Source organism: Aricia agestis, chromosome 6 (assembly GCF_905147365.1).
Source record: "Aricia agestis chromosome 6, ilAriAges1.1, whole genome shotgun sequence".
NCBI classification, from domain to species: Eukaryota; Metazoa; Arthropoda; class Insecta; order Lepidoptera; family Lycaenidae; genus Aricia; species Aricia agestis.
The window spans coordinates 17986458-18013921 of record NC_056411.1 but is presented as its reverse complement, the minus strand read 5'-3'; the positions used below and the strand labels follow the sequence as shown (position 1 = coordinate 18013921).

At 38.9% G+C, this 27464-nt stretch overlaps 1 protein-coding gene across 3 annotated transcripts; it reads right to left on the bottom strand.

Annotated features, from left to right (window-relative positions):
- Positions 1-732: 732 nt before the first annotated feature.
- Positions 733-27464, bottom strand: LOC121727813. Of its 3 annotated transcripts, XM_042115814.1 has the most exons (10): positions 26842-27464; positions 26506-26568; positions 17423-17597; positions 17207-17273; positions 8360-16958; positions 8163-8269; positions 7794-7979; positions 5230-7685; positions 4464-4883; positions 733-2548 (listed from the first exon to the last, which is right to left on the bottom strand). In XM_042115814.1, exons 3-10 carry the CDS (start codon positions 17587-17589, stop codon positions 1300-1302), a joined length of 13251 nt encoding a protein of 4416 aa, XP_041971748.1. In that variant the 5' UTR covers positions 17590-17597; positions 26506-26568; positions 26842-27464; the 3' UTR covers positions 733-1299. The 3 variants fall into 3 exon arrangements, with proteins under 3 accessions (XP_041971748.1, XP_041971747.1, XP_041971746.1); XM_042115813.1 differs by lacking the exon at positions 26506-26568; XM_042115812.1 differs by lacking the exons at positions 26506-26568; positions 26842-27464 and adding an exon at positions 26052-26268.

The following is a 27464-nucleotide window of genomic DNA, read 5'->3' as shown; positions in this document are numbered from 1 at the left end:
AAAAAAATAAACACGTAAGTACTTGGGTACTTATATCTGAAAATTTACTATGTTTTTACAGTGTTATATTTTTCCTGTCGATTTTTACGGATAATTCAATTTTTTATACCCTCAATCCCGTTACCTGTAGCTTCAATAAAAAAAATAAACGCAACAGACATCTGTGAATTTCTCCGGTTAAAGTTAAGGTTAAAGTTAAAGCTAAAGGACGCCATATTTAACTATACTTAACCATAACTTTAAATTTAAGCACGCCTCTGGTGCAACCCAACCTATTTTGTAAAAAATTTTTGTGTAGGAACCTAGGTAATTACTATTTTAAGCTAAAAATTTTTCAAACATGTTAAATATTTTGGTATTACGTATGTATGAGAATTTCGAAGGCACCCGGCCCCTTAGACTGGGTTGCACCAACTAACTTTAACTTTAACTGTAAATTTAACTTTAACTACAATGCAAAATGTCAAATCTTTGGTTAAAGTTAAAAATGGACGCCATCAAGACGCCATATTTAACCATAACCATAGTCAATTTCTCCGGGCAAAGTTAAGGTTAAAGTTACAGTTAAATTTACCTTCACTATAACCATAACTTTAAATTTAACTTTAACCACGCCTCTGGTGCATCCCAGTCAATCAATCAAGAGTCAATCTTCAGATGAAGCTTCTAAATAAATTATTTTTAAGGAACAAAAAAGTATAATTTTACAAAAAATAAATAAAATTCTAAATGTATGTAGTATAAATCGTATATTTGTTACATTAGGTAGAGGTTTTAGATTTCAAGTCTAATTTAAATCCTAGAATATCTGTCAGTGACAAAAATATAACAACTTACATCTAGATATTGACACAAATTTAATATTTTCATTGATTACAGAATCAGAGAGCATTTTCGATTCCTTTTGCATATTTTGACCATTAACAATCAGACAAAAATAAATCGGCGCGCATCAATTGACATACAATTATCATAACAATAATTATTTTGAAACATAAGCGCGTATCGCATGTAGTTAAAAGAAATACTAAAATCTAACTAATAATAAATGCGAAGCTTGCCTCTTAAAATCGGGCATCGGACTGACAATAAGCGTAATCAGTTAATGTTTTATACAATGGCAATGTCTCAATTACAATGATTAAAATCTTTCCATCGATGGCCGAAAAAATAATAAAATATGAACCAGCCAGTCGAATACCCAATTTTCTAAAAGTAAGTATTAAATTAAGTTTCTTCACCTGACAAAAATCACAGATAGACACGACTGCGTGAACCTAACTAAAATAGTACTTAACACTAATCACTTATCTTCTTTACAGGAACCACCGGGTTCCCGAAGATCTCGGGAACCTTCCTCATCGTGAACGGCATCATCGTGTTACAGAATGGGATTAAAATTGACTTCTCGAGATCTTCACTGGGCGGCGTCCTCCCGTAGTAGGAGTACTCGTCCGGGGGCGCGGCGAGGGGCAGCTTCGTCGTGGACTTCTTAGCGAACGGCCGGGGCTGCTTCGAGGTGGACTTCTTCGCGACCTTCCTCGCGGGCGCGGGCCCATCGTCCGCGGATTTCCGTTTCGTCCCGACGTCGAGTCTCGAGTCAGCGTCACTCGCCCCGGGCGCGCTCCGCCCGGGGTGCTGCTGCAACATGTGAGCCTTCAGATCGTCGGCGGTCGAGAACTCGGCGCTGCAGGCGCTGCAGCTGACGTCGGGGCCGGCGGCCAACTTGCAGATGGCGTAGTTGACCTCGTCCTGGGGGTGGCAGGCGCGGTGGTGGTTGAGGCAGCCCGTCACCTCCTTGTGCAGCATGGAGCACACGCAGCACATCACCACGAAGTCGCCCTCGCGACCGAAGTCGGGCTTGAAGTCGTTGTGGCGGTGCGTCCGGGCCGCCGCCTCCGCGAACGGCCTCCGGCAGACGAGGCAGACGAGCTTCGTCCCCGACTCGAATTTCCTCCTGAAGTACTCCTGCGGCGTCTCCCGGGGTATCTCGGTGTCGACGACGTCGACGGGCTCCTGCGGGTGAGCGGTCCGCTGGTGCTTGATCACTTGCTTCCGGTGGCCGTCCAACCCGCAGTAGGGACACGAGCAGGCCTTGAGGTCGTAGTGCTTGAGGACGTGGCTGGTGAGGAGCTTGGCGTGCATCGTGATGTAGCTGCAGTGCGGGCAGCGCTGGACTGCGTCCGGCCTGGCGGGGTCAGCGGGCGGCGGGTCGGCGGCGGCGGTGGGCTCCGGCGGCCGGGGACGGGCCATCTCCTCCTCCGGCGTGGTCACCTGCCGCTCGTAGCGCACCACCAGCAGCGAATTGTCGCCCTGGTCGGGCAGCGCCTCGCGGGTTACCCCGCTCGCGGTGCTCCTCTCCTCGCTGATGGCGGCGGTCTGGCTGCGCACGGCCGACTCCACCCAGTCGGCTCGGAGGGCGGCGTCCCTGGTCGCCTCCATGGGCCTGGAGTACAGCCCGACCTGAGTGGCCTCGCAGCGGGCGCTGCAGTGGAACTGCGCCTCGTGGTACGTCGTGAAGGTCCGAGTGCAGTTGTTGCAGTACCACCTATGGTATGACATGTCGTTAGAACTTGAGAAGACAACAAATGATTTCGAAAAATCGGCATACTACTGATACGTGGATACCCGATTTCAGGTACCGTATACACTAGGAAATTGAGTGTTCACTACTCCTACACTACACTACACCCAGGTAGTATTTGTCAGACCCGGGTAACCATTTAAAACAAAAAAAAAACAAAATTAATCGTTAACTTATTACTAAGAAAATAAGTAAGTAGTACCAATCATAACACCATAACAAAAATAACAATTGTAAAATATGAAATCATAATATTTTATTTTATTTTGTCTAGAAGACCAACAGGCAACAACTATCAAAGAGTGGGCTGTCGCCTGTCAAATTTTGCTGTGTTTTCTAATAAGTATTACGATCCCGGAAGACGATTGACTAGAATGAAATTGAGATTAATTTAATCATAGTACTTAATCTGGCCATAAATACTGTTACTAGTAAAAATAAACAAAATATTACATTTGAATTTGGATTCTGTAATTTTTATATGTTTGTTTATTGTGTTTTCTCATTTTGGCGCCAATATATTTTACAATATTTTGTGATATTGAAATGGCCACTCCATTGGAGATTTGATCAAAAGAACCAAATCGCTGTGATTGCATCACACAAAGTAGGTATGGAGTCCAATGTCATTTTTAAAACTCTCCATACGCTTGGTATTAGTAAAATATTTGTGTACCGGGCCATTAATAAGTACAATGAGACCTCCTCTGCTTGTGGCAGAAAAAGATCTGGCCGTCCACGCAGTGCTCGTACGAAAAAGGTGGTTAAAGCAGTAAGGGATGAGATTTTTTTTACAATTAAGCAATATTTTAACAAACAAAATGGTTTTATTTATGCTTGAAGGTCTAAGGTTCAACATCAAGTTCAATAATAATCAAGAATGGTCCTTCCAACAAGGCTCGGCGCCGGGTCATACAGCTCGGTCGGTTTAGTCTTAGTTGGAAACGAACGTTTCGGACTTCATCAGAGCTGAAGACAGGGTCGTCGTCTAGTCTCGATCTTAATCCACCGGATTATGATTTTTGGTCGGTTTTAGAGAGTATGGCTTGCTGTAAATGCCGTGATAATTTGGAGTCACTAAAAAAATCAATACGACTGGTAGTGAAGAATTTTCCCATGGAAAGAGTCCCTGTTTCTAATGATAACTGGGCCTCTATCATGAGCTCTTAAATCCATTCACTTTACGTCCTTATACAGTAAGTATAAGGACGTAAAGTGAATGGATTTAAGAGCTCATGATAGAGGCCCAGGCCACAATGTTAGGATGTTATTGTAGCCAATGAAGGCCAATTTGAATAAGCTTTTAATATTTTAAATTGTTTTATATTTATGTATTAAACTAATACACTGTAAAAGTAATAAAATTTATTTGCAATAGAAAAAAAAATGTTTTTTTTTGTATCAGTATTTAAGGCAAGACTAGGTCATATTTATCTGATATTTCGCTAACGGAAAACACGATTCACATATTTTGATTCGATAGTTATATTTTTGAAATTATAAATCTCTCTGGGCTTTTCAACAAAATATATCTGCTACACTTATTGAGTTACTATCATTAAATAACTTGCACTACTACAATCACACACTTTATAAAATAATAGCTAAAGGAAATATTAGTATTGTATTTAATTTTTAAGTAATCTTCAAAAACATTTTTACGATAAGTTAACTAAAAGTTCAAACGTAACAGGCACCACATACTACTGAGTTAAACTTTAAGTAAAGTGAGACTAAAGAATGACAATTCACATACTATACATAAAAAAATTGCTAAAATGAATGACAAACAATAAAAAGCTAAAAATATGCTGAAAATATTATTTTGATTTCATATTTTATAAATGTTTAAAAAAGGGGGTATGGTCTAACTACTAACCTTATCTTACTCAGCTCGCTTTCCAGGTGCTCTCTCAGGTCGTTCTCCTCCTTAAATGTGGTGCTACACTTGGGGCAGCAGTACAACATTCCAGACGGTTTCCCATACGTGCCGAACAATTTCTCCACTTCCTTCGTCGTTTTCGGCTGAGGCTTATGCGAGGGTTGGCTGGTGTTCTGTGCTGGTGCTGTGCTCGGGGCCGTTCTCTTGATCTCGGCCTTCTGGACGGCCAGCTTCTCCCTGTTCCTCGTGATGAGCGTCCTCTGGTGGTCGAGAAGTTTGGAGATCCACAGCTCGACGCGAGGGTCGACGGGCAGCTGGTGGGGTTCGAGGTTGGGGAACTGGATGTGCTCGGTCTGCGCGTGCTCCCTAAACCCGGCTTGATGGAACGCCTTGTAAGCGCACACCGGACAACCCCATCTGTAATGATACAGTATTTTTAGTATGGCTTGAATTAATTTCATGTTAGAAAAGATCACTATAATGTACTCGGCGAATCGAGGCGGTAGCGGTCATTGACCTTTTTAGTCTAGGGCCAGCCTTTCCCAAAGTGGGCGATAAACCCCCGCTTGTGCGCTGAAGCCCTTCTTAAAGTGGGCGGTTGACAAAATAAGTTTGGGAACCCGTGGTCTAGGTGCTAAATGAAAAATGCTCGCACTGTATTTAGATTATTTAAGAAAAAAAATTACCTCTTATAAAGACAGATTATTAAAGATTTGTCGAAATAATTATTGATTTTTGAAAATGGAATAAATACCATACTCACTTTCTATGCTTTAATTCCTCGTAAAGGTGCGATTGCATCGCCTCCTCCGTGTCTTCGGTGACGCTTTGACACAGGGGGCACTTAAATTTCAAGCCGTTGGGCTCGCAGAACTGCCCGAATTGTTGACAGAGATCCGACTCCTCGTCCACGTCGGCTACCTCCTGCTTGACCAGGTTGAGGTCGACCTTCTGCACGATGGTGGGCAGCACCACGGCCTGAACCGGCGCGGCGGGGCCGGCGGCGGCGGGATCTGTCGCCTCAGATTTCACCGGACCCACAGAACCCATTTTCTGCTTCTGCTTCATCCAGCGCGGGCTCCCGTCCGGCTCGTCCGGAACCGATCCCTCGCGATAGTAGTAGTAGAATATTTCCTCCGGCTTGCCCGAGTGGGACGTCGACTGGTGTTTCGGGATGTTCTCCAAGTTGGAAGTCCGAAAAGCGCAGTAGCCGCACTTGTACTGCATCTTAGAGTTGTGGGTTTTGGCGCAGTGTTCGACAACCTCGGGGCGCAACAGGCTTTTGAACTGACAGAGGCCGCACTGCCACGGCTTCAGGTCCATGGTGGGCGCGGCCGACGACGCGGAGGCCGACGCGGGCGTCGCTGGCGCGGTGCTCTCGTCCCTCACTATCAGCACCTCGCCCCTCTTGTGGACGTCGCTCAGGTGTTTCTCCACTATGGGTATCCTGTAGTGGTAGTACGAGCAGAGCGAGCACGCGTACAGGCTCACGTCGTGCATCTTCAGGTGATTGCATATCCTGCCCGCCGTTATCTGCCCGTTGAGGTGCTGGGTGGGCGGGCAGTGGACGCAGTGGTAGTCCGTGGTGCCGGAGTGCAGGGTCTCCCAGTGACACTTCAGCATGGTCTCGTCGACCGATATGTACGAGCAATCCTTCGCGCCGCAGGTGAGGCGCTGGCGGTCGGGCACGTACTTGGGGTAGCGGCCCGCGGCCTCGGGAAGGATGCGGCCCATCGCCCGCGGGGCCGGATCGGCCCGGGGGGTCTTGTCGGGGGCCCGGGAGCTGGAGGCGAGGTTGAGCATTTTGTCGAAGTGCATCTCGTTGGTCTCGAGGTGCGGCACGGGGTTGACCGGCGCCGTCTCCGCCACCGGCTGCTGCTGCGCGTGCAGCTGCAGATGCCGCACCATGTTCAACCTCACCTTGGTGCTGAACTCGCACATGGAGCAATACACCAGGCCGTCTAGAATAGGGTTGATGGGCAGCTTGTCGATGTCCCGCGGCCCGAACTTCCTGACTTTTTCGGGGGGCTCCCCGGGTTTATCCCGGCTGCCCGCTGAGCGCTTTCGTTTCGTTCTCGCCTCCTGAACGAGTTGGTCTACTTTGACTATAGGCTGCGCCCGCGACAACGATTCAGAGTACTTTCCCATCTCTTGTAGTTTCCAAATCACCTTTTTGTTGTGGGTGTCGAGATGCGAGGCTCTAAAGTGCTCCTGAGCGGCCAAAAGAGATTTTAGATCGACGGAGCACACGGGACAGATGTACACGGAATTCCCTTTTTTAAGGTGACAATTGTTCAAATGTGCGACGATCATTGTTTTCGTCAAGATCAAGTCGCAGTGCGCGCACGGTACGGTCGCCGGGTTCCCGCCGAAGCAGGATCGGTAGTGCCGCTTGAGACCGTGCCCCGATTTCGTCACCGTCATGCACTTGCCGCACTTGAATAGTTTCGTGAATTCCACTAAATTCGTTCTTACAGAACCACCGGCTGCCGGTGAGGGCGGCGTTTCATCGGACAGATCTATCACGTTGTCCGTAGAATTTTCCTCGTCGCTATCGAGACAGTAAACGACGTGATCGACGTTGATATTATTCGTAACCTCCGAATCGCTGGCCGCCGTGGTCGTCGCGGGTGCGTCCGGCACGCCAATATCGTGATCGAAATTCGTTTCTATATTCTGTAAGCTCGGAACGACCTCGAGTCCGTCCGAACCGTCCATTTCAGGTAAATCACTCGGTGGCTCGATCTTAGGCTGTATGAGGTTCTGGGTTTCGGTCGGTACAATGGGAACATTTGAAATGTTGGATTCCATGCTCGCGACGGGCGTAACGGTAGCCCGGTCGGTGGAGGTGTGGACTTCGCTCGAGGTTAGTTTCCGCGCGGAAGGTAAATCCGCCAGGCTCGGCGGCGGGGTGACCGCAGGCCGCAGGGACAAATTAGTGAGAGTCGCCAGCGGAGCTGGAGGATTCGCATTTCTCGCGACTAATGCTGGGAGGGATGTTTCTCGAGAGGCAGGCGTGGACGCGATATCGGTCTCCGCTGAAGTAGAAATGGACTCTATCATCGAAGTAGTTTCGCCGATGAGCGCCTCCAGCTCCCGCGCCCTTTCGGCCTCGCGGACGGGGTTCTTCGCGGTCACGTTCGGAATCACATCGGTGACGTTAACTTTCGAGTTGTTGAGATGAGCCAGAGGAAGGACTTTGAATTCGGCGCTTCCCTCCTGTAAAGTTGTAATTTCAGTATTAGACATTTGCGATGTGTCGAGACTTTTCCTTTTAACATATTTAACTACAGCCGGAGTGGGCTAGAAAAATAAAGCTGAACATACCTTATTAGTGATGATTCTGAGATAGGCCGTCGGTTGTTTGTAGGGGTGTTTGGCGGAGGCGTGGCCGAGCAGCTCGGGCTCGTTGTCGGCGCCGTAAACGCACCGCGTACACTGGTACAGTTTGAGGCCGTGTACTTTCAAGTGACGAATCAGTTCAGTCGCCGATGAAGACTTCTCGTAACAAATCTAAAAATTTACGAATGTGAGTAGGATCGAGGAGACAGAGCACAATTAAAATCGAAGTATTGTTGTATGCCTTAAGCAATAAGCATTTCATGTCAATAGATAGTATTTTAGACACATATTGTGTTGATTGTATTTAAGACAAATATCGTTAGCAAATTATATGAAAATGCATGTGGTACTCACGAAGCATAAATGATGCTCCTGGTTTATGTGACGCATTTGTATATGCTCGCAGAACTTGCCGGGAGTGTACGTCCTAAACTTACAGGGATTTGCAGAATCTTGGTCAGCTGGAAAATATAACATCGTCATAATTATTGTAAATACAACGAAATCATGTACCTACTCTGAAATTAAGTAATCGATATAATATCACTCACCGCAACAACGGTAAAACGGGACTGCAGTATTGCGGGGCAAACAGTCATCTTCATCGGCAGTGCCGGTGACTACCGAAGTTCGAAGTACTTGTGCATTAGAGTTAGGGTGTACGCGATTGATATGGGCTTGGACGAGTTGACTCGCCGCCGCTCGGTAGAAACATACTCCACAGACGAACGGGCAGCATCCGTGCTTCTTGAAGACGTGCGTCACCAGGTCGATAGCGTTTCCGGATGCGTCGTAGTCGCAGTACACGCAACACAGTGCATACTCTCCCCCGATTCTGACGTGACTAGACGCATGAAGGAGTGCCTCCTCGGCGTTGTCTGTCGTGAACGAACAAAATTTACCGGCACATTTAAATATTTGCACTAAATGAGTATTATTCATCATCGCGTCCAGGACGACGCGATGTTTCTTCGACATTATGTCCGCTTGAGCTTCCTCATACTTGTATTCGACTGTCGGCTCTGTGCCGCTAGACTTGGGATAGTTTGGACTGGGCAAGGGTTGATCCGTCGTGTTGAGGCTCACGACGCTTTCTATTACTGGGAGCCCTGAGCTACTCTCATCCGTGTTTTCGGGCTCGTTTGTAGTCGAAATTAGCTGTTCTAACGGTCTTACGTTTATATAAATTTTATCCGAAGTGTTTTTATCCGGTTGGGTTTCTGGGTGATCATTCTGTGTTTTATTTTTTTCTACTTCGTCCTGATCTTGAGAGCTATCTACAGTTGGGAAATCATCTATATGTTTATCGAGATAATGATTAAGACAATCTTTAAAATTGTGCTTCCCTTGAGGAGTGACGATGACTTTACACATAGAACAATAGCCATCCCAGTTCTCGCGATGCTTTATTTGTACATGTTTTCTCATGGATATCAATAGAGAAGTCTTATAATGAAAGTCATTTCCATTAATACAACAAACATATTCCTTAATGCCTTTGTTAGTTGTGACCTTAAAATGAGGTAATGTAAAAATATCATTTGATGAAGAGTCAACACCATCGTATGGATTTTTTGTTTTTTGTAGTATATCTGATGGCTCTGTGTTTAACCGTTCAACAGTTTCAATCTTATTAGAACAGTCAGCAAAAGAATCATCTTTGTTAGCAACTTCTTGAATTGGTTCAATTTTAATTCTATCTTCAGAAGGTGTTTCACTTAAATTGTCAGATTCGAACGTAAGTTTTGATTGAATATTAGTAATTTCTTCTGGCTCCTTAGTGGCCGTAGCGCTAATAATACTTTCTTCATCACTTGACTCTGCAAGACTTTGTTTTGAACGAGTACTTCTAAGTTTGCGAGGCTCTTCGATTGCCGGTACACAACTTTGGTTTTCTATGTTCTTTAAATAAATGGTTATAGCCTTCTTACTAACTACCGACAAGTTTATTGTGTACACATGTGTTTCTTCATTATTATGGCGGATTATGACATGCGTTTTAAGATTTTCCATAGAGACTTGTGTGAAATTGCATTTTGAACAAATATAGCCTAGCAGCTGACCCTCTGCATTCTCAGGGGGAGGTGGAATATCGTTATTAAACGGACACTTCGAAGGATCCTTACATTCCGGACACTGCTGTTTATACTCCCCTGTATGTGTACTGACAACATGCCAAAAAAATTCTTCTAGAATAAATTTTTTCTTTACAATCTCTTTAAAACAAAATCGGCAAGTGTATTTTTTGGAAGGCATTTTGCTTATAGTTTTAAAGTTTACTTCCTCACATTGTTTCATAGCTTCGGTAGCTGAATCTGGACATAAACGCGACAACGGTATCTCTGAATGTGGATGATGCTTCATATAATGTGGTATAATATCAGTCCCAGTGTACACACATAGTCGACATGAATATTCTAATGTGTTTGGCTTGAAACAATAAGATTTATCAGTAAAAGAATTAAAGTCTGGAATTTTTAAATTATCATCAGATTTTGTAACTATTTTCTTTCTATTTTTAGGTTTGATTATGCCCGCTTTCCATCCTCTGTTACCGCGTTTTCTTTTTATCTTTTTCTTTTGTTCTAAGAGTGCTTTTTCCGCTACTCTCACATTATTAGACAACGTTTGTTCACTTTCTGATTCGGAACTAGTTTCATCCTTACTTTCACTGGCGATACTTTCATTAATTGAATCAGTTTCAAACTCGTAAGGATCATTTTTTTCTTCTGATACTTTCGGTTTCGTTTTCGATTTAGGACCAGGTCTCTTCAAAGGCTTTTTATCATTTTTATTTTCTGAATCGCTTTTGCCAACAAAGTTAGTTAGCTTCTCCTTCTCTTCATTTATATTACCTTCAACGGCATCACAATTTTTATTTTCTTCAACCGACTCAATTTCAGATGCATTTAACTCATTTGTATGTTTATCGTTCACTAATTTAGCCAAGCGACACATTCTTATACCTGTAGTGGCAAGGATATCTTCTTTCATGTATACTTCCCTTAAATCATCCTGCAAACGTTGTAGCTCTCGAGACTGTTTCTTCACTTTTGGTGGTTCTTTTTTAGCGTTTAAGACCTTTTTAATTGGTCCAACCTTTTTACCAGTCCTTTTGCTTCTTCTTCCCTTTGGTTTTCCCTCAGATAAATTATTATGTTCATTTAGGAGGCAAACCTTATTTTCAGATTGAATCTTTTCTTTGTTATCATCTAGATTACTCAATGTTTCTGCTGATAAATTTACTTCAAGCATTTCTTTTTCTTTATATATAATACTATTTTCATCCTGCAGACTAACGTTCATTTCAGCTTGTTGAATTTTTATTTTATCAGGCTTCTCTAATTCTACAGAAGAACAATTACCTTCACTCTCACTTTTATTTTCTTCTAGTTGCTTGTTACTTGTAGAAAAGGTTTTATCCATCCTTCCTTTTTCAGTAGTTGGATCGTGTAACTCATTGTTTCCGCATTCACTTTCAGTATCTTTGTGTACTTTCAAATTATTATCTACTTTAGCATGATTATTTGAACCTATTACATCAGTTTCTTTGTCTAAATCAAAACTGCAACGAGGTTTATTTTCCTTTTCTATCTTACTATCTTTTAATTTATGACTATTACTTTCGTCTATGTTTTCTTCATGTCGGTCATTGTCTTCATCATCGGATACTATTTCACTAAGTTTTTCAAGCTTTTTCTTAATCTTATCATTTTCACAAGTATCGTTAGATAGTTTGGAAATCAATTCTTTCATCTTTGTTTTATCTTGCAAAAGTAGTAGCAATTTCTGTTCTAATGAAATTTCATTTTGATTATCTGATTTCGGAAGATCTCCAGTGTCTGTTACAGAATTAATGGAAACTTCTGTTAAAGAATTTATTACAGTTTCAGAGACACCTGTACTATCCGGCATATTTTCTGAATTACTTGCGTCATCAGTACATAATATACTTTGTTTAGTCTTAGTTGTACTTTCATTAATATAATTTACACTTCCTTCTTCGCTATCAATTTTTCCAGTAGTTGACACTACAGGTTCACAATTTGTATTTTTAGAATCGTCTGAAATAATAGCAGTTTCTTTTGTTGCTGGGGATCCATCTTGCTTAAGTTCACATATGTCAATTTTTGTAGTAGGAGTCTGTTCAAGCTTATTTTCACATTCCTTATTTACATTTGATTGTTTAGGAATGTTTTCTTGTAATAATGAATTACTTTTAGATGCAATTTGCAAATCACGCATTATTTCAACCGATTCTGCAGGCTTATCTGTTTTTAATTCTTTTACTTCTTGTTTATGATCAGAAGACACTTCGACATTTTCGCTCTTTTCATGTAACTTTTGTGAATTTTGAATTTTTATGTCTTTAGCAGAATCAAGGTCATGGTCTAAGTCAGCTATTAATGCGTTTATATTATCTATAACAGGATCCGACACTAAGTTTTCTTCAAATGTTTCAAGACTATCAACAATACATTCGAAATCATTTTTTTGTGTCTCCGTAGACGTTTCATTGGTTGTTTTTGAACTTTCTTTTTCAGTAATATCTTTTATACATTTTTCATTTTTATTGCGTTCATCAGAATCTTCTAGTGTTCCAATACTATTTGATGTAACATTTTTTACTACTGATTTTCTATTTTTTTTATTTTCATGTTTACAAGGACTGTCTTCGTCGGAATCAGAATCAGAATAATATATTTTGCCAATTTTTCGTGGCTTTCTCAAAATAGAAGTCTCTGGTAATGTAGTGTCTTCATTAACTATTTTTTTCCTTGATGATCTTGTAATCCTTTTTTCTATAACATCTTCAGAAGAGTTACCAAAATCATTCTTAATTATCATATTTTTATTATTAGTTTGTGTATTTAAAAGCAAGTCATTGTCTTTATCCAGAATTACATTTTTTAATTTAGGGTCAATAATAGTTTCCTCAACTTTAATGGGTATGGCATTTTTGGCCTTAGATTCAGGGTATGATGCTATTTCTGTACTTTCTATTTTAGACGTAGTATGTTTTGAATTTATATTTTCATCTAAATCATTTAATCCTTTCGAACAATTTATTTCAGTACTGTCATTTTTCTTTGTAGTGTCAGTTTTAGCCTCCGGTATTTCCATTTCTATAGATTGACGTTTTATTTTTGGTATTTTGTAATTTTTAACTCCATATCCTGTACCAAGTATGGTTCCTTTAGATATATTATCATTTGAATACACTATTCCATGGTTTTTCTGCTGTCTTAACCCTTTTTTTTCATCACATTTTAATTTACCTACATTATCGTGTCGTATTCTGGGATCGCGGGAGTTCTTTTTTGGCGAATAACGATTAAAAGAAGGATCTTTTTTCGGCGGGTCATCCATTTTCTTTTTACTCGAATCATAAAAATCGGTCTTACTAATAGGTTTAGGCGATACCTTTATATCCGATTTAAAGATGTCTTCCTTCATTATTTTTGTATCAGACTTCAATTTAAAAGACTTCAAATCTTCTTTTATAATATTAAAATCTTCTAAAGCTTTTGTAATCTCTCTTCCTACACTTGCAGCACGGCGAAATCTTTCTTTATTTCGTTCACTATTAGTGACATTATTTTCTTGAACTCGCTCTAATTTAGCTTTTGTAAGCTCTCTTCCTACACTTGCAGCACGGCAAAATCTTTCTTTATTTCGTTCACTATTAGTGACATTACCTTCTTGAAATTGCTCTAATTTTGGGTTAACGCTATCGCGAACCATTGTCCGACCAACACTAGCTGCTCTTCGACGTCTTGAATCAAAAGTGTCACGTTTATCGCTTAAATTAACTAGAAATGTTTTGCTGATGTTAGTGTCAATTGTATAATCTTTACCACTTTTTGAACGGACAGTCATTGCATTATTTTTTGTGTTATCATATTCAAATGTTTTTGCTGACTTTGATGTGTCCTTGGTATTATAATCACGATATCCACGTTGATGATAATCATGATTAGTTTTACTTTGATTATAATAATCATCTCTTGTGTGGGCATTGCGTCTATTAGAATAATAATTATCTTCATAATCGTTTTCAAATGAGTTTCCGACGCTTGTTTCACGGTAATACGATCTTTTGTTGCCCTCATATCTGTCATATCTACCGATGCTTGTTTCTCGACCATATTGTTTTGAAGGGTCATAGTTGTTTCGAGAGTGATTTAAATTGTTAGATCTATATGAATGCGAACCATAATTGCGTTCGTCATAATATCTACTTTGCCTTTCGTCATCTCTATAGTTATTGTACTCTTGAGCTCTCAATCTTCGTGGATCGTGGTTATTGTTTGAAGGCCTTTGCATATAATCTGATCTACCAAATGAATGAACTGGAGTTGTTGGCATATCCGATCGTCCAAAGGAAGGAGTGGGGGTCGGTGGACAATCAAGAAGACCAAACGAATGTACAGGTGTACGAGGACATTCGAGTCTATTATAAGACTCGCGATTTTCATATCTATACTTGTTATCATCATAGCTTTGTCTATATGTATCATGTTTTCCTCGATAATTTTTGTCTCTGGTCATATTATTTCTAGAGTTAGATTCTTCCCAAACAGGAAAACGATTGTCAGAGTTAATTTCATGTTCCCAAACAGGCACACGTTTTTCTCTTTTATTCCATTCATGTTTTTGTCTCTCACTTGCGTTTTCACCTTCATGTGCATCAAAGTTGGAAAACGTAGGCGCGTAAACATGTTTGCTTTTATTAAAATCATCACAATCCGTTGATCTAGAAGGCGTCATTTCATAAGTTCTAGCGTTAGGTGTCATAATTGGTGTCATATTTCCTATTAAGTTATTTAAGACAGGAGGAAGTAAGGGCGGCACAAGAGGTGTCCCCAGATTACCGCTATTTGACAAAGTCGGTGTTACATTTCGCGCTGGTGACATATTTGGAAAAGGAACTGGAGCCGGTACTGGAGCAATATTTGGTAACAAAGAACCTGTTATATTGGGAGGAATAAAAGGTGACAAACCAGATGCATTATTATTAGTTACATTTATCTGAGGAGAACTTAAATTGCCGAAGGCGACTACTGGCCGTGATGTACTTTCTAAATTTACTGTCGATTCAGGAGTGTCTAATTTTAAATTGGAATCTCTTTTGATTCGAGGATCCAGCATGGGAGTCTTCTTTTCAATGTTACTTTCAACATAAAAATCTTTCCCAACTTTAGAATGTTCTGAAACATCAGGAGATCCAGCGTTTGAACTATTAGTAACTGTACCACTGATTGTAGAGTTAGGTGCCACCGATGTTAGTTCTCTCATGTCTACATCGCAATCTGTTATAGTAACAATCTTATCAACGGGATCGTTTGGGATTATGATAGGTGGTATTAATCCAGTGTCAGCAAAATCTTCATGATCAGGAGATTTTGGCGCTAAGTCGGTATATATTTCATCCAACGAAAACACTGATGGATCCTCGTCGTCTGAACTATCATGCAGCGCAATTTTAGATAGGAAGTTAAAGCGTTCACATTCTTTCTCAGTTAGTTTCAAGCTCTGCTTTTTTACTAAATCACTATCTGTTTCTAGGGATAACTTAGATGCTTTTTTGTTTTCGATAGGGTTCATTGTTTTGGCTTTATAACTTTCAATTGATATTCTTTTCTTCGAACCTATTTCAGAAGCATTCTGAACTTTCGTAATTTTTGGCTGATGCAAAGCTGGAGTATCTTCGTTTGTGAGTAAGGCTGTAGAAGTTTCGCTGAGTATTTCTTTTTTTAAAGCTTGTAAAATATCAATTTCAGATACTACTTCCTTCTTAGCTGTTTCTGCTATATTTAAGAGAGGAATTTCAACATTTTCTTCATTAATTTTATCTCGATCATGAGTTTTTCTCTCTTCTTTTTCCATTATTGGCGAAGGTTCAATTAACTTTGACGAAGTCTCTTCAACTAAACTAGTTTTTTGTTTGTTCTCGTCGGATTTTGTTAATGAATCAATTTTAAGAACATCTTGCGACGTTTCCTTTATATTGTAGGAAGAGATTGAAGGAAGATCTTTAGATTTTTCAATTTCTATATTCTTCTCGACGGTAGATTCTGTTTCCGTGCTTGCATCCTCTGGTTGATTTTTCTCCAAGACCTGTTCTTTTAAACTGATATTAACTTTATTTTCAGTTTCATTTATGTGCTTTTTTTCGGGAGTTTTATCGGCCTCACCTTTTGATAAGAGTTTGCCATCATGATAATTTTCAAAGTCTGTGATGTCAACTTTGTTTTCTGATGAAACTTTTGGAGTGACCTGATCCTTATTATTAAAAACCAGACAAATTTGAATACGAGGAGCTTCAACATCTGTAGACTCGTTAGCAGATTTTTTAGCCTTTTTGTCTTTATCCAGTACTACTATACTACTATAAACATTTTTAATCGTTTCACTTTCACTATCCGACAATTCGCCATCTTCCATCTCATCGCTTTTCTTTATTTTATCATTCTTTTTATAAGATTTGAGAATTAAATCACTTATGTCATCTTTCGATCCAGTTTTTTTTAATTCCCCAAGGATTTGTGTTCTTAATTCTCGTAATGTATTGATATCAACGTCACCGTCACTGCAATTAATTATTCTCGATAAAATATCATCTGTATTCAACGATGACAAACTTTCTTCAGGAACTTGGAGAGTAATATTTGTAACATTCAATTTGTCTGTTCCTGTATGCTTTCCCTTTTGTTTCAATTTTTTTCGTTCCTTTCTGCTAAGCGATTCCGTTCGACGATGAGGAGATCTTCTACTAAACAGTTGTTTATCCGATTTTTCAGCGCTCGATCGCCAACGTGCATCGTCAGCTTCCGGTGATTGTAAAACTCGAGTGTAATTTTTTTTAGATGGTGTCACTTCGGTTTCGTGTGCAGACGACATACAACTCGTATTTAAAGAATTACTTTTGTTAGGTCGCCTTTGGAACAGAGCGGGTTCTTTACTACCCTGCACGCATATTTCTTCAGTCTTACTAGCTCTCGCGATCTCCGGCAGAGTTTCAGATGTTTCTTGAATATTTATTGTCGACTTGACGATCGATTTTAATTTGTTTCTTACAGTATTTAAGTCAGTCTTTTCTTTTTCAGTGGAAGTCTTCTCTACATCGACGGGCTGATGCAAATTTCGCTAAAAATTATAAAATAATAATTACAATTAATTCAGGAAACATTAATTTTTTCATTAATTTTTAAAAATACGTAATTTCTAATTTCTAGCTTCGTTGGATTAAGTAGTCAGTTCGGAATAAATTTCTACCATTCGTCTCAGATTGTAAAATCTGGCAAAATAAAATGAATGATGAGGATTATCGGTTACCTATTAATTTGTACTGTTTATATTAGTTTCGATTCTAATAACTTTTCAGGAATACGCACCTGTTCGACTTTAGCGTGTAAATTTTTCAAAACTTGTTCGCATTTGAGTAAATTTTCCATTTTCATCCTGAAAAGAAACAAAATTTAGTATGTAAGTATCTTTAGTACTTAACGAAAATGGGTCCGAATCTGGACCTATGGCCAGGCACAGAATATATATTAGTATGGTCCAGGCCATTTTTTTGTGCTGGAACAGCTTGTAGCTTTATCACTCACCGTTTCCTCTTATCCAATAACAGATCTCGCAAGGCTCGTATCTTATCGAGCTGGGCCTGTCGCGGCTTCGAGGGTTGTTCGGAACTCTCTAGGCGTTTGATCATATTCTCCAAGAACGGTATGTACTTCTTCATCTCCTCGAATTTTTGATCGTACTCCAAATCCATCTTGTTGCCTACAAGAATTTCTTCACGTTAGTACCGAGTTCGTTTAATCAGGATGAGAAAGTTTATGTTGTTGCCATAAAAATCATGACTGTGATAAAAACGGCTCTTAATGGAGTGTTTGATTAACACTTATTAATTATCAGTTATCAACTTATCACTGATCAAAATAACATATTTGCTTGAGAATTTAAAATAAGTAAACAAAAGGTTGAATGGTATGGTTCACTTGTTTTGTCAACGAGTACCTTCATTTTGTGAAGTGAGTTGCAGAATTTCAATCGCGTTAGATAATTTCTATATTAAGTCACGAATCGCAATTTGTTATTACGACCTATAAGTTTTTTAACCATTATTAAATGGTATGGTAATGATAACCATAATTAAAAAGCAACAATCTGACGACCAACATCGGCAAGTGGCAACACACGACTCAAAAATTACGTTCGTTCATATTAACCAAATACAAAACGCAGAAGATAAACAGATAAATAAGGAGTGAAAAGGATGAACAACACCAGGTGCTTAACAACACGGCAAAGGACTTTGTGACGAGCTTTTGCCCGCGGCTTCGCTCGCGTTAAGAAGTATTATTATATACAAACTTTCATCCCCTATTTGAACCCCTTGGGGTTGGAATTTATCACAGAAAACCGGCGTGAAACAGCGCTTGCGCTGTGTTTCGCCGAGTGAGTGAGTTTACCGGAGGCCCAATCCCCTATCCTATTCCCTTCCCTTCCCTACCCTCCCCTATTCCCTTCCCTTCCCTACCCTCCCCTATTCCCTTCCCTCCCCTAATCCCTTCCCTTCCCTACCCTCCCCTATTCCCTTCCCTTCCCTACCCTCCCCTATTACCCTATTCCCTCTTAAAAGGCCGGCAACGCACCTGCAGCTCCTCTGATGCTGCGAGTGTCCATGGGCGACGGAAGTTGCTTTCCATCAGGTGACCCGTTTGCTCGTTTGCCCTTATTTCATTAAAAAAAAATCCTTACTCTGAGACGAATTTAATTACTTAGGGCTCCCGCCTCCCACACATAACTGCGAATTCAAGCGAATTCGCATCGCAATGTCATTTTTAGTATGAGTTTTGTCGCAGATATTTGCGATGCGATGCGAATTCGCATTTTTGTGTGGGAGCCCTTAACTGTAAATAAATGAAGATTTCGACATAATCCTCACGCATTATCTGTCAAACTCTTCTGAAGTTATAATCATTAATTATTTTTTATTAATGTCTGAGGCCCGATTCGACCAAACTTGAAGTTACACGAGTATAACTATCATGAGAATAATTTTACTCCTTTAATTTACTCTAGGGCCTAGGGTATTATCGTATGCATTTTACCAAGTTACTCAAAGAGTATGAAATAAAATGTCAATTATAGTTCACAATGACACCGACCGTGACAGTTGAACCCCGTTGTGCAACTATTCTCAGTTTAATATTTACTCCACCAAAATAGCTCGTGTGAATATTTACTCCCGTGTAATTACCTCATTCTTGGATTAGAAGTTGGAAAAACGCAAAACCAGCTTACTCTTAGATTAGGAGACAGTAATTATACTCGAGTAAAATTTTACTCCAGTTTGGTCGAATCCGCCCTGAGTGAGTGAGTGGCAATTTTGTTAATCTCTCTTTTTTTTTAATCTTTTTATTTTACAGAGGCTTTTAACACTCAGTGTTAATGTCAGTCTAATCTCTCTTATTTCCGTAAATGGCAGGCAAAATAATACAGGTATGTATAACTAACCATGCTGTCATTGTCGGTCAAATGGCTTTTCCAACGTATCAGACAAAGACAGCAATATTTCGACCCCCTCTGGGTAGAAACGTCGTAAAAGCCAAATAGCCATTTTACAGTACGGCCAAAAAACAAAAATCGTAATTTTGTTTCACGCATATTTTTTTATTCTTTGAAGTTATAATAAACCACTATAGCTCATTAAGCTTAGATTTTCGGGTAGTTTACGATATAGAAACTCAAAATATTCTACATTCAATAGTTTCAGAGATCGCATGGCTTTTACTACAAAAAATCTAGTTGTAAATGGCTTTTACATCATTTTTTTTGCTTCACGGCTATAACCATTTATTCATTTGGTTGTATAAGACTTAAAACAACGGTTTATTGATGGTATTTTTTGAATTAAAAGACAAGTGTAATAATAAGAAAGTGTGATTTGTGTATTAAATGCGACAAATATTAGTGACGAAAATCAAATTATTTTATAGTTTTTCATTATTTTAATGTATAATTGTACTTTTCCGACAAACTTTATTAAACTTATCAAGATAATCGGCCAAATATAAGTCGGACTCGCGCACGAAGGGTTCCGTACTGTTATAGAGCAAAAGTTGTGTTTTTTTTTTATATGGGAGCCCCCCTTCAATGTTTATTTTATTCAAAAATTATTATTAATTATTAAATTACACATATAAATAAGGCCTTTGTGAAAATTTCGAGTGCCTATCTGTGGCCATTATTGATATGCAGCAAAAAAGGCCAAAACGAATCACGTTTGTTGTACGAGAGCCCCTCTTTAATATTCATTTTATTTTGTTTTTATTATTTGTTGTTATAGCGGTAAAAGATATACACATTACACAATCTGTGTAAATTTCAGAAGTCTAGCTGGAGCGGTTCTTAAGATAAAGCCTGGAGACAGATAGGCGACCAGATAGCGAAGTCTTAGTAATAGGGTCCCGTTCTTACCCTTTGGGTACAGAACCCTAAAAACATGAAAATTATTAAAGATATCTTTGGAAATAACAGGATATTGTATACAAACTTAACAACCTTAACACATATTTCCACAAATATTTCAAGACAAAAATTGGCCAAATCGGTTCAGTCATTCTCGAGTTTTAACTTTTAGCGACACTTACGAAATTTAAAATTACTTAATTTTTATTCATACGTATAGCTTGTATTGACAACTTACTATTATACAAAAGAATGTTTATATTCTAAACAATTTAACCTACCTTTTTTTTAAAGGGGAGACCACCCGATGGTTGCCCATCGAAACAATGGAGGAGTTGCAAATGTGTTGCGCAACTTGCGCTGACTTCAAAAAGTATGAAACCCGTACAGCAATGTTGTATTTTCTAAAGAAATGTTGTAACGCTTATTGTATGAAAGTATATAAAATTGCAGACGTTTTCGACCTACAAATTATTACGCTTTAATCAAAAAGTATACAATATTTATTTAACAGCAATCAGCATTAAAACGCCCTCTAAATATCTGTAAAAATATCATTTTAGGGTTTCTTTCCGTAAGGTACTAAATTGTTACTCAGTATCGTTATTCGTAAATCGTATCCATACTAATCCGTGTCTGTCTAATTAGTAATTACCCTACGAATAATAAAAACTATACGTCTAAACTCTAACAGAATCTGATGGCAAATTTTGATGGCAGATTTTCAAAAAATGTCCTTGATCATTGAATAAATTTTTATACCTCGGTAATAATTTGCCTACTTCCCAAAATTACAGGTACGGTCGCGATCAGTACTGTCCAACGTTGACGTGATCCGTCGGCGCGTCTGATAACACGTTCCGTCTCCTGACCTAGTATGTATTTGCATGTTTCACACACAGAATGAGCCGCTATAAGGATAAAAAAGGATCAAAATGTTTTATTCCAACTGCTCCGGTATTGCTAGTTAATTTATTTTCTCCCTTTTTGCCATCAGATTCTGGTAGACCTATACTCTTACCGTGCTCTTACCTCTTCAAGTTTTAACTATCAAAGCGATTTTTATGAAATTTGCTAAGAAGAAAATACCCAGTCATGGAGAAATACAGGATAATTATTATTTATAAATTATAATACGAAAGAATGCACGGTTCCTATGCGATATAATACGAATTTCGCCGCAAATACGATGCAAGCAACATCTAGTTCAAAATTACGTAATATTTAAGTTATTAGAAGTGGACTTTCATCTTTTTATTGGAGTAAGTAATAATTATATTAGTTCCTATCTGGTTAATTTTAATCTATATCTAAGATACTAGCTGTCCCGGCAAACGTTTCTTTGCCATATAAAGTATTTCGCCCGTATTATTTTATTGGAGTGACTAAATAAGTATGTCACCATGGCGACGTCTATCGCTATCCCGTCACACAAACAGTGGTCGCCGTCAGTCTCGAGTTGTAATAATTTAAGTACTATTATTTATTAAACAAATGCACTTATAAATATCAAAAGTATTATATTGATAAGTGCATTTGTATATAGTTATAAAAAACTCTGGTCTTAAACTAGCGTATAATTATCTATTTTTAAAATAAACAGCTCATAGTTGTAAAGAACGAAGTATATACTTCGTTCTTTACTGCTATTTTTGTAGTCACTCGAGCGTCATGGAGACCTAGTAGGTTTTGTACATTAGGTAAAGCTGATAAAAAAATAATAAGAGCGTTTTTAGGGTTCCGTACCCAAAGGGTAAAAACGGTACCCTATTCATGAGACTTCGATGTCTGTCTGTCCGTCTGTCTGTCTCCAGGCTGTATCTCAAAAACAGGTATAGCTAGAGTTCTGAAATTTTCACAGATTGTGTATTTCCGGTGCCGCTATAACAACAAATAATAAAATCAACATAAAATTAATATTCAAGGGGGGCCTTCCATAGGACAAACGTGATTTTTGGTCTTTTTTTGCTCGTAATCAATAATGGCAACAGCTAAACGCTTTAAATTTTCACAACTTCCTTAATTATATTTGTTATTTAATTATTAATAGTAAAATTTAAATAAAATAAATATTTAAGGGGGGTTCCCATACAAAAAACACAATTTTTTGCATACTGTCTGATTTCTCTCTGTAACGGTACGGAACCCTTCGTGAGCGAGCCCAACTCGCACTTGGCCGATTTTTTTATTTTAGCCGTGGGTTCAGAAACTGCAGCCATTTTAAAGTTTTGAAAAAGAAAATATATTCTGAAAATTGCTTATTTAGGTAAATTTTAAATATATTTTAAACAACAAGGACTAAATCATTTAGTTTAGAGCAAAATAAAATATCTGCGAAGCTTAGTTAAGAAAATAAAAAGCTTTATTTTTTATATTTTAAAATGTCCCTACAGGCTTACCTAACCTTTTAATCGTCAGTGATTTATATTTGGAAGCTTCTTTGGAGTATACTAAACATCCCCTATCTTAATCTGACAGATCCAATGACATTTCAATTTTTTAAATATTTTTTTTTTACCCACCACATGAGTAATATGATTTTTATACCATGATAACTAGACACATGTCGGAAGCCTATGCAAGCTTAATCTGACACGCTCGAGCTACTCCTGAAATCCCCTCTTCGCCTCCCCAACTATAAGTACTAACGTACATAGAAAAGCTTAACTTAAAACAGTCTTGAGTCTTGACTCTTGTGCGTCAACAATGAATAAATGATTAATAATTTGCGCGTACGGAACCTGTTTAAAAATCTGATAGAATGCCGACAAAGCACCTGCAACTCTTCTGATGTTGCGAGTGTCATAGGGCGACGGCAGTAGCTTTCCATAATGTGACGGTTTTGCTCCCTAATTTTATATAAAAACAAATAATGCTTTTTCTCGTAACTTATGAAGACGCATATTATCGTAATACGTAGTACTTATTGTGTTACGTTTTCGAATTGCGTTATGCGTGCATAGTAATGATCGCTTAATAAAATGGCACTCGCTAATGAAAATAATATCGAATAACTAACACTTTCACTTAGTTTTAGGACACACATTTTAATTAACATTATTGACAGTCTATTTAGTAGTATTCTTTAAAGAGCCTATGCTGTCACACTGTTGGGTAAAGTTCAGTTGAAGTATTTAAATTTCTTCATTTTTTCCTAAACTTTCTATCACTATAAACCCCGGTCTACTAATTTTGAACTTATTATTCTAGCCGTAAAAATCGTTAATCCAAAAATCTGTAAATGAACTTAGCTGATCAGAACATGAAATTGGTCAATCACTATTAGCGATCATTTTAATTTTACTTAATATTATGTATGGTTTTTGTAGGTGACTTCCTAAGTCGAAGTGAATAGTCGCAAATCCGGTGTAAGTACGGTTTGTAGTTTGTACACCATTCAAGATATTCCGCAGCTAATAGTAGTGAATAGTGATTTGAGGTAGGCTGTCCTTGTCGGTCCTTTAACCCTTCTAATTTGTCAGACAGAGACAAGCAGACCTTGCATAGTAGTTACGCGCTGTATGTAACATTTTTTGAAAGGGCCTAAATCTATATTGCAGGCTCAGAAGTGGTTCCGTGGTCTTGCGTACGACGTACGTACTATGAGCTACGTATAGAGTTTCCAACCATACTGTTTTCAACAGTTTTATAGAATCATCATCTAAGCCTAGGAATAAAGCCAATAAACAAAGGTTAAACAAAATTATAAGATAGAAATAAGAAGGGAAAATGGTATTATGTCTTTTATATTTCAAGAGTATACCAATTTTTATCGATATGTATAAAAATTACGTTTTTGAAAATCTTGAAAAACAAAACTTTTATTTTATAAAATACAGTTTTTTCTTGTTCTTTGACCCCTATATACCTACCTACTTTTTTTAAAAAAGCCGGGAATCTAGCTACCTAAAACACAGTAGGTACAAGCTGTACCTACAAGGCAAGCTACAACAGCGAGTAGCGACTAGCGACTAGCGACCGCACTATCGAATCACGAATCACGATACGTACATACGTATTATAATGACACACACTAACCGCTATTTGATATCAGTTATCACTTATCACTATATGAGATAAGGATGTCCGGTCGTGGTTTTGTATTAGTTTATGTACTCGTGATTGCTGTTACAGACGTCTATATTAATTTAACGTCGAGCCTAATTTGCATCATTGAGATTAAATAATTTTAATAGACGAGTTAGTGTTTAGGGCCAAGATTTGCCCGATCTTCATTGCTTTTGCTGAATTAAATATCTCTGATGGTTATTAAACGCGGCAAAATCCTGTCTCAGCGAACTACACGTCTGACCTTCAATGACACCGAGGCGCGAGCGGACGTAAATATACCTACGTAAAGCCCGCTCCTTCAGCACGAGTGCTACCGAACGTAACCGATCATGCACGAATCACGAGTCACATTCTATTTCACAGAATAGACGTGGGATGCTTCACGCTTCATCGTACGAGGCACTCTTCAAAGGAGAAGGCTGCGTTTCCACCGGAGAATATGTTTTTAAGATCAAATAGAATCGCTGCGCTGAGCGAGGTCACGTCAATGAAGGGATTCTATTGGTTCTCAAAAACACATTCCTCGCAAGTCGCAACACATCTCTGGTGGAAACGCAGCCTTAGGCTTGAAACATTTCATAAGATACTTATTTTGCAATGAGTTTGGATAGCTCAAACACAACACGGGCAAAAAGTAAAAAATAATTAAACACCTAAACTTTCAAGGCAATGACACCCTAAACAAAGACCTTTTATTTTATGGACAAGGCGGATTTTTTTTTATTGTATTTTATTTATGGGACTTTTTTCACGGTGTGAATATGTCAGTCCCATGGTAACAAACAAGATACATAATACATTAGATACTATCTACGTTTGCTATACAATGCAAATAAGTAACATACTTGCAGCAACTGATTTTGGCTCGGACAATAAACCGTTAAAAGCACCCATATCTTGTAAATTCAAGCTAAAATTTTGATACAAGTATGAAAGGCGGGATTACGACACTTTTTTATGCCCGGGCTGCACCTACGTAGTGCTTCGTGCAAACAATACCATTGGACGATCTGCGTGTATCGTCCAATGCGAAGCTTCGTACGATAGACGCATGTGCGGCCGTGGCATTACGCTAATTCAAAGTACTTATTTGAGATCGCGGTATCGTTTTTTTTTCCAAAGAGATTTAATTTGAATATTTTAACAATGAGATTATCTTATACATAATTTTGACGAAACCCCGATAATTACGTCACGGAACTTACATGCATGCCTATTTCTTGCATGCATTTTTTGAAAGAAGAACAAAATGACCTACCTACCTGTCTTTCTTCAGATTTCACTTCGGAACAAAATACAATACCTACCTGCACATTAAAAGCTTGGAATCTAATCGTAAGAATGATTTCAGCTTCCAAAGAAATTTTAAAGATTTTGGCGCATAAGTACCAAGTAATGCAAAAAATACACACTTAGGTACCGTACGCCATGTTTGATATTTCCACCACATACTTGTACATTTTGCATAATTTGCATGCATAAACTTTTTAAAAATATACTATTACTGGTTGCACTCAGGTCTCAGAACTACCTTACAAACCAAAGTTCTGTAAGTATGAGATTAGAGCTCAAAAGAGCAATTTATCGACCGAAGAAAAGATGTGACGTCACGAGGAGCGTAAGTTCAAGAAACACAGTATAACGCGTAATAAAAACTAGGTGTAACATTAAAAAACACGTTTTAAGCACCTTATATCTATTAGTGTAGTGCACAATTATATACGTTCACTTTTTCAACACTTCTATCAAAAATATACATAAAAATGCCAGCAACAAAGACAACGCGCGCCAGCGCCGTAATCCGTCTCTTCCTCTTCGTGGCAAACTATGAAATGATCGACAAAATGGCGTCGCTAGTCGGCTGTCGGGTGGCTCCCGCTCGCGCCCGGGACCGTATAGCCTTTCGTGATTGGTCGCGCCAAACCGGGTCGACAAAGAAAAATTTAATATTGTAATTAAGTACCTATGTACTGTATAGTGCAATTGTGAAATTTTATAAAATGTTTAATTTATAATCATTACTTACCTATTTATTTACTTACCCACATATTTGATTGGATTTAAGTATTGGTTATCATTTATTATGTAATTATGCTATGTAACCTAACATTATAATAATTTATTTCAGACGTAAATAACATACCTTTGCATCCAAATCATTTTTAGTCTTTTAAGAACTGTTTATTTTGAAGGTCCGCTTGAGCAGCTAGTACAAAGAAATACAATTTTTAATTTTAAACACCGTCAAATTCTCAACCGAGGTGAGTTTCAAGCATATTCGCAATACTTATTTGATGTCTAATCCACGTAAGTACTTATAACCATAATTTTGTCGAAAAAGATAATATCAAAATCAAAATGGTCAATAATATACTGTTATACTGCGCTATTACGTATTCTGAAATGCACATGCAATACCTAGTCCGAGCTACGACGCCATTACATCAATTTAACGAGGAAAGGTAAATTCATTACTAACCTGTTTATATAATAATAATATCAAAACTATAAAAAACTAATGTCTAATCACGACGTTTAAGCACGTTAAAAGAGTTTGTTGGTTTTTTCCATGGTGTTTTAATATCCGCTGACCCTATACTAGTCGTAACTTTCTTTGTTCGTCGTCATCGGCGGCGAGGCAATCAAATGGGCACTGAAGCTGGGGCTTCGCAGTCCGCGTTCGATGCGACTCCGCCGCTGTCGGCAACCCCGCCTCCCCGCCGCCCGGCGTGGCCCGGGGCTGCGGCGTCAGCCAATGCAAAGTCCGTGGACTAGCTCCACGTAGGCGCTCGCCCCGCGCCTCGGGCTTCGGAAATCATTCGTCGGGCGAGCGGCGGCGGAGCAGTGCGTGTGATACGTTTTGATCAATTTCAATCGTTGTATTCTTGGGTTTTAAATATTTTAGTCATGATTATATTTTGATTACCTTCAAACGACTTTCCTCGTTGACAACAATTTTAAACTGTTCCAAATTAATTTTAGCTAGTGTCGTCCATTGTTTTTTTAAGAAAAAAGTTAAAAGTCGATTATAGAACCAGCCAGTATCTGTAGTGTCAAGATAAACTAGAATAATCTACGCAGTTTGCATTCGCGTTGCGCGTT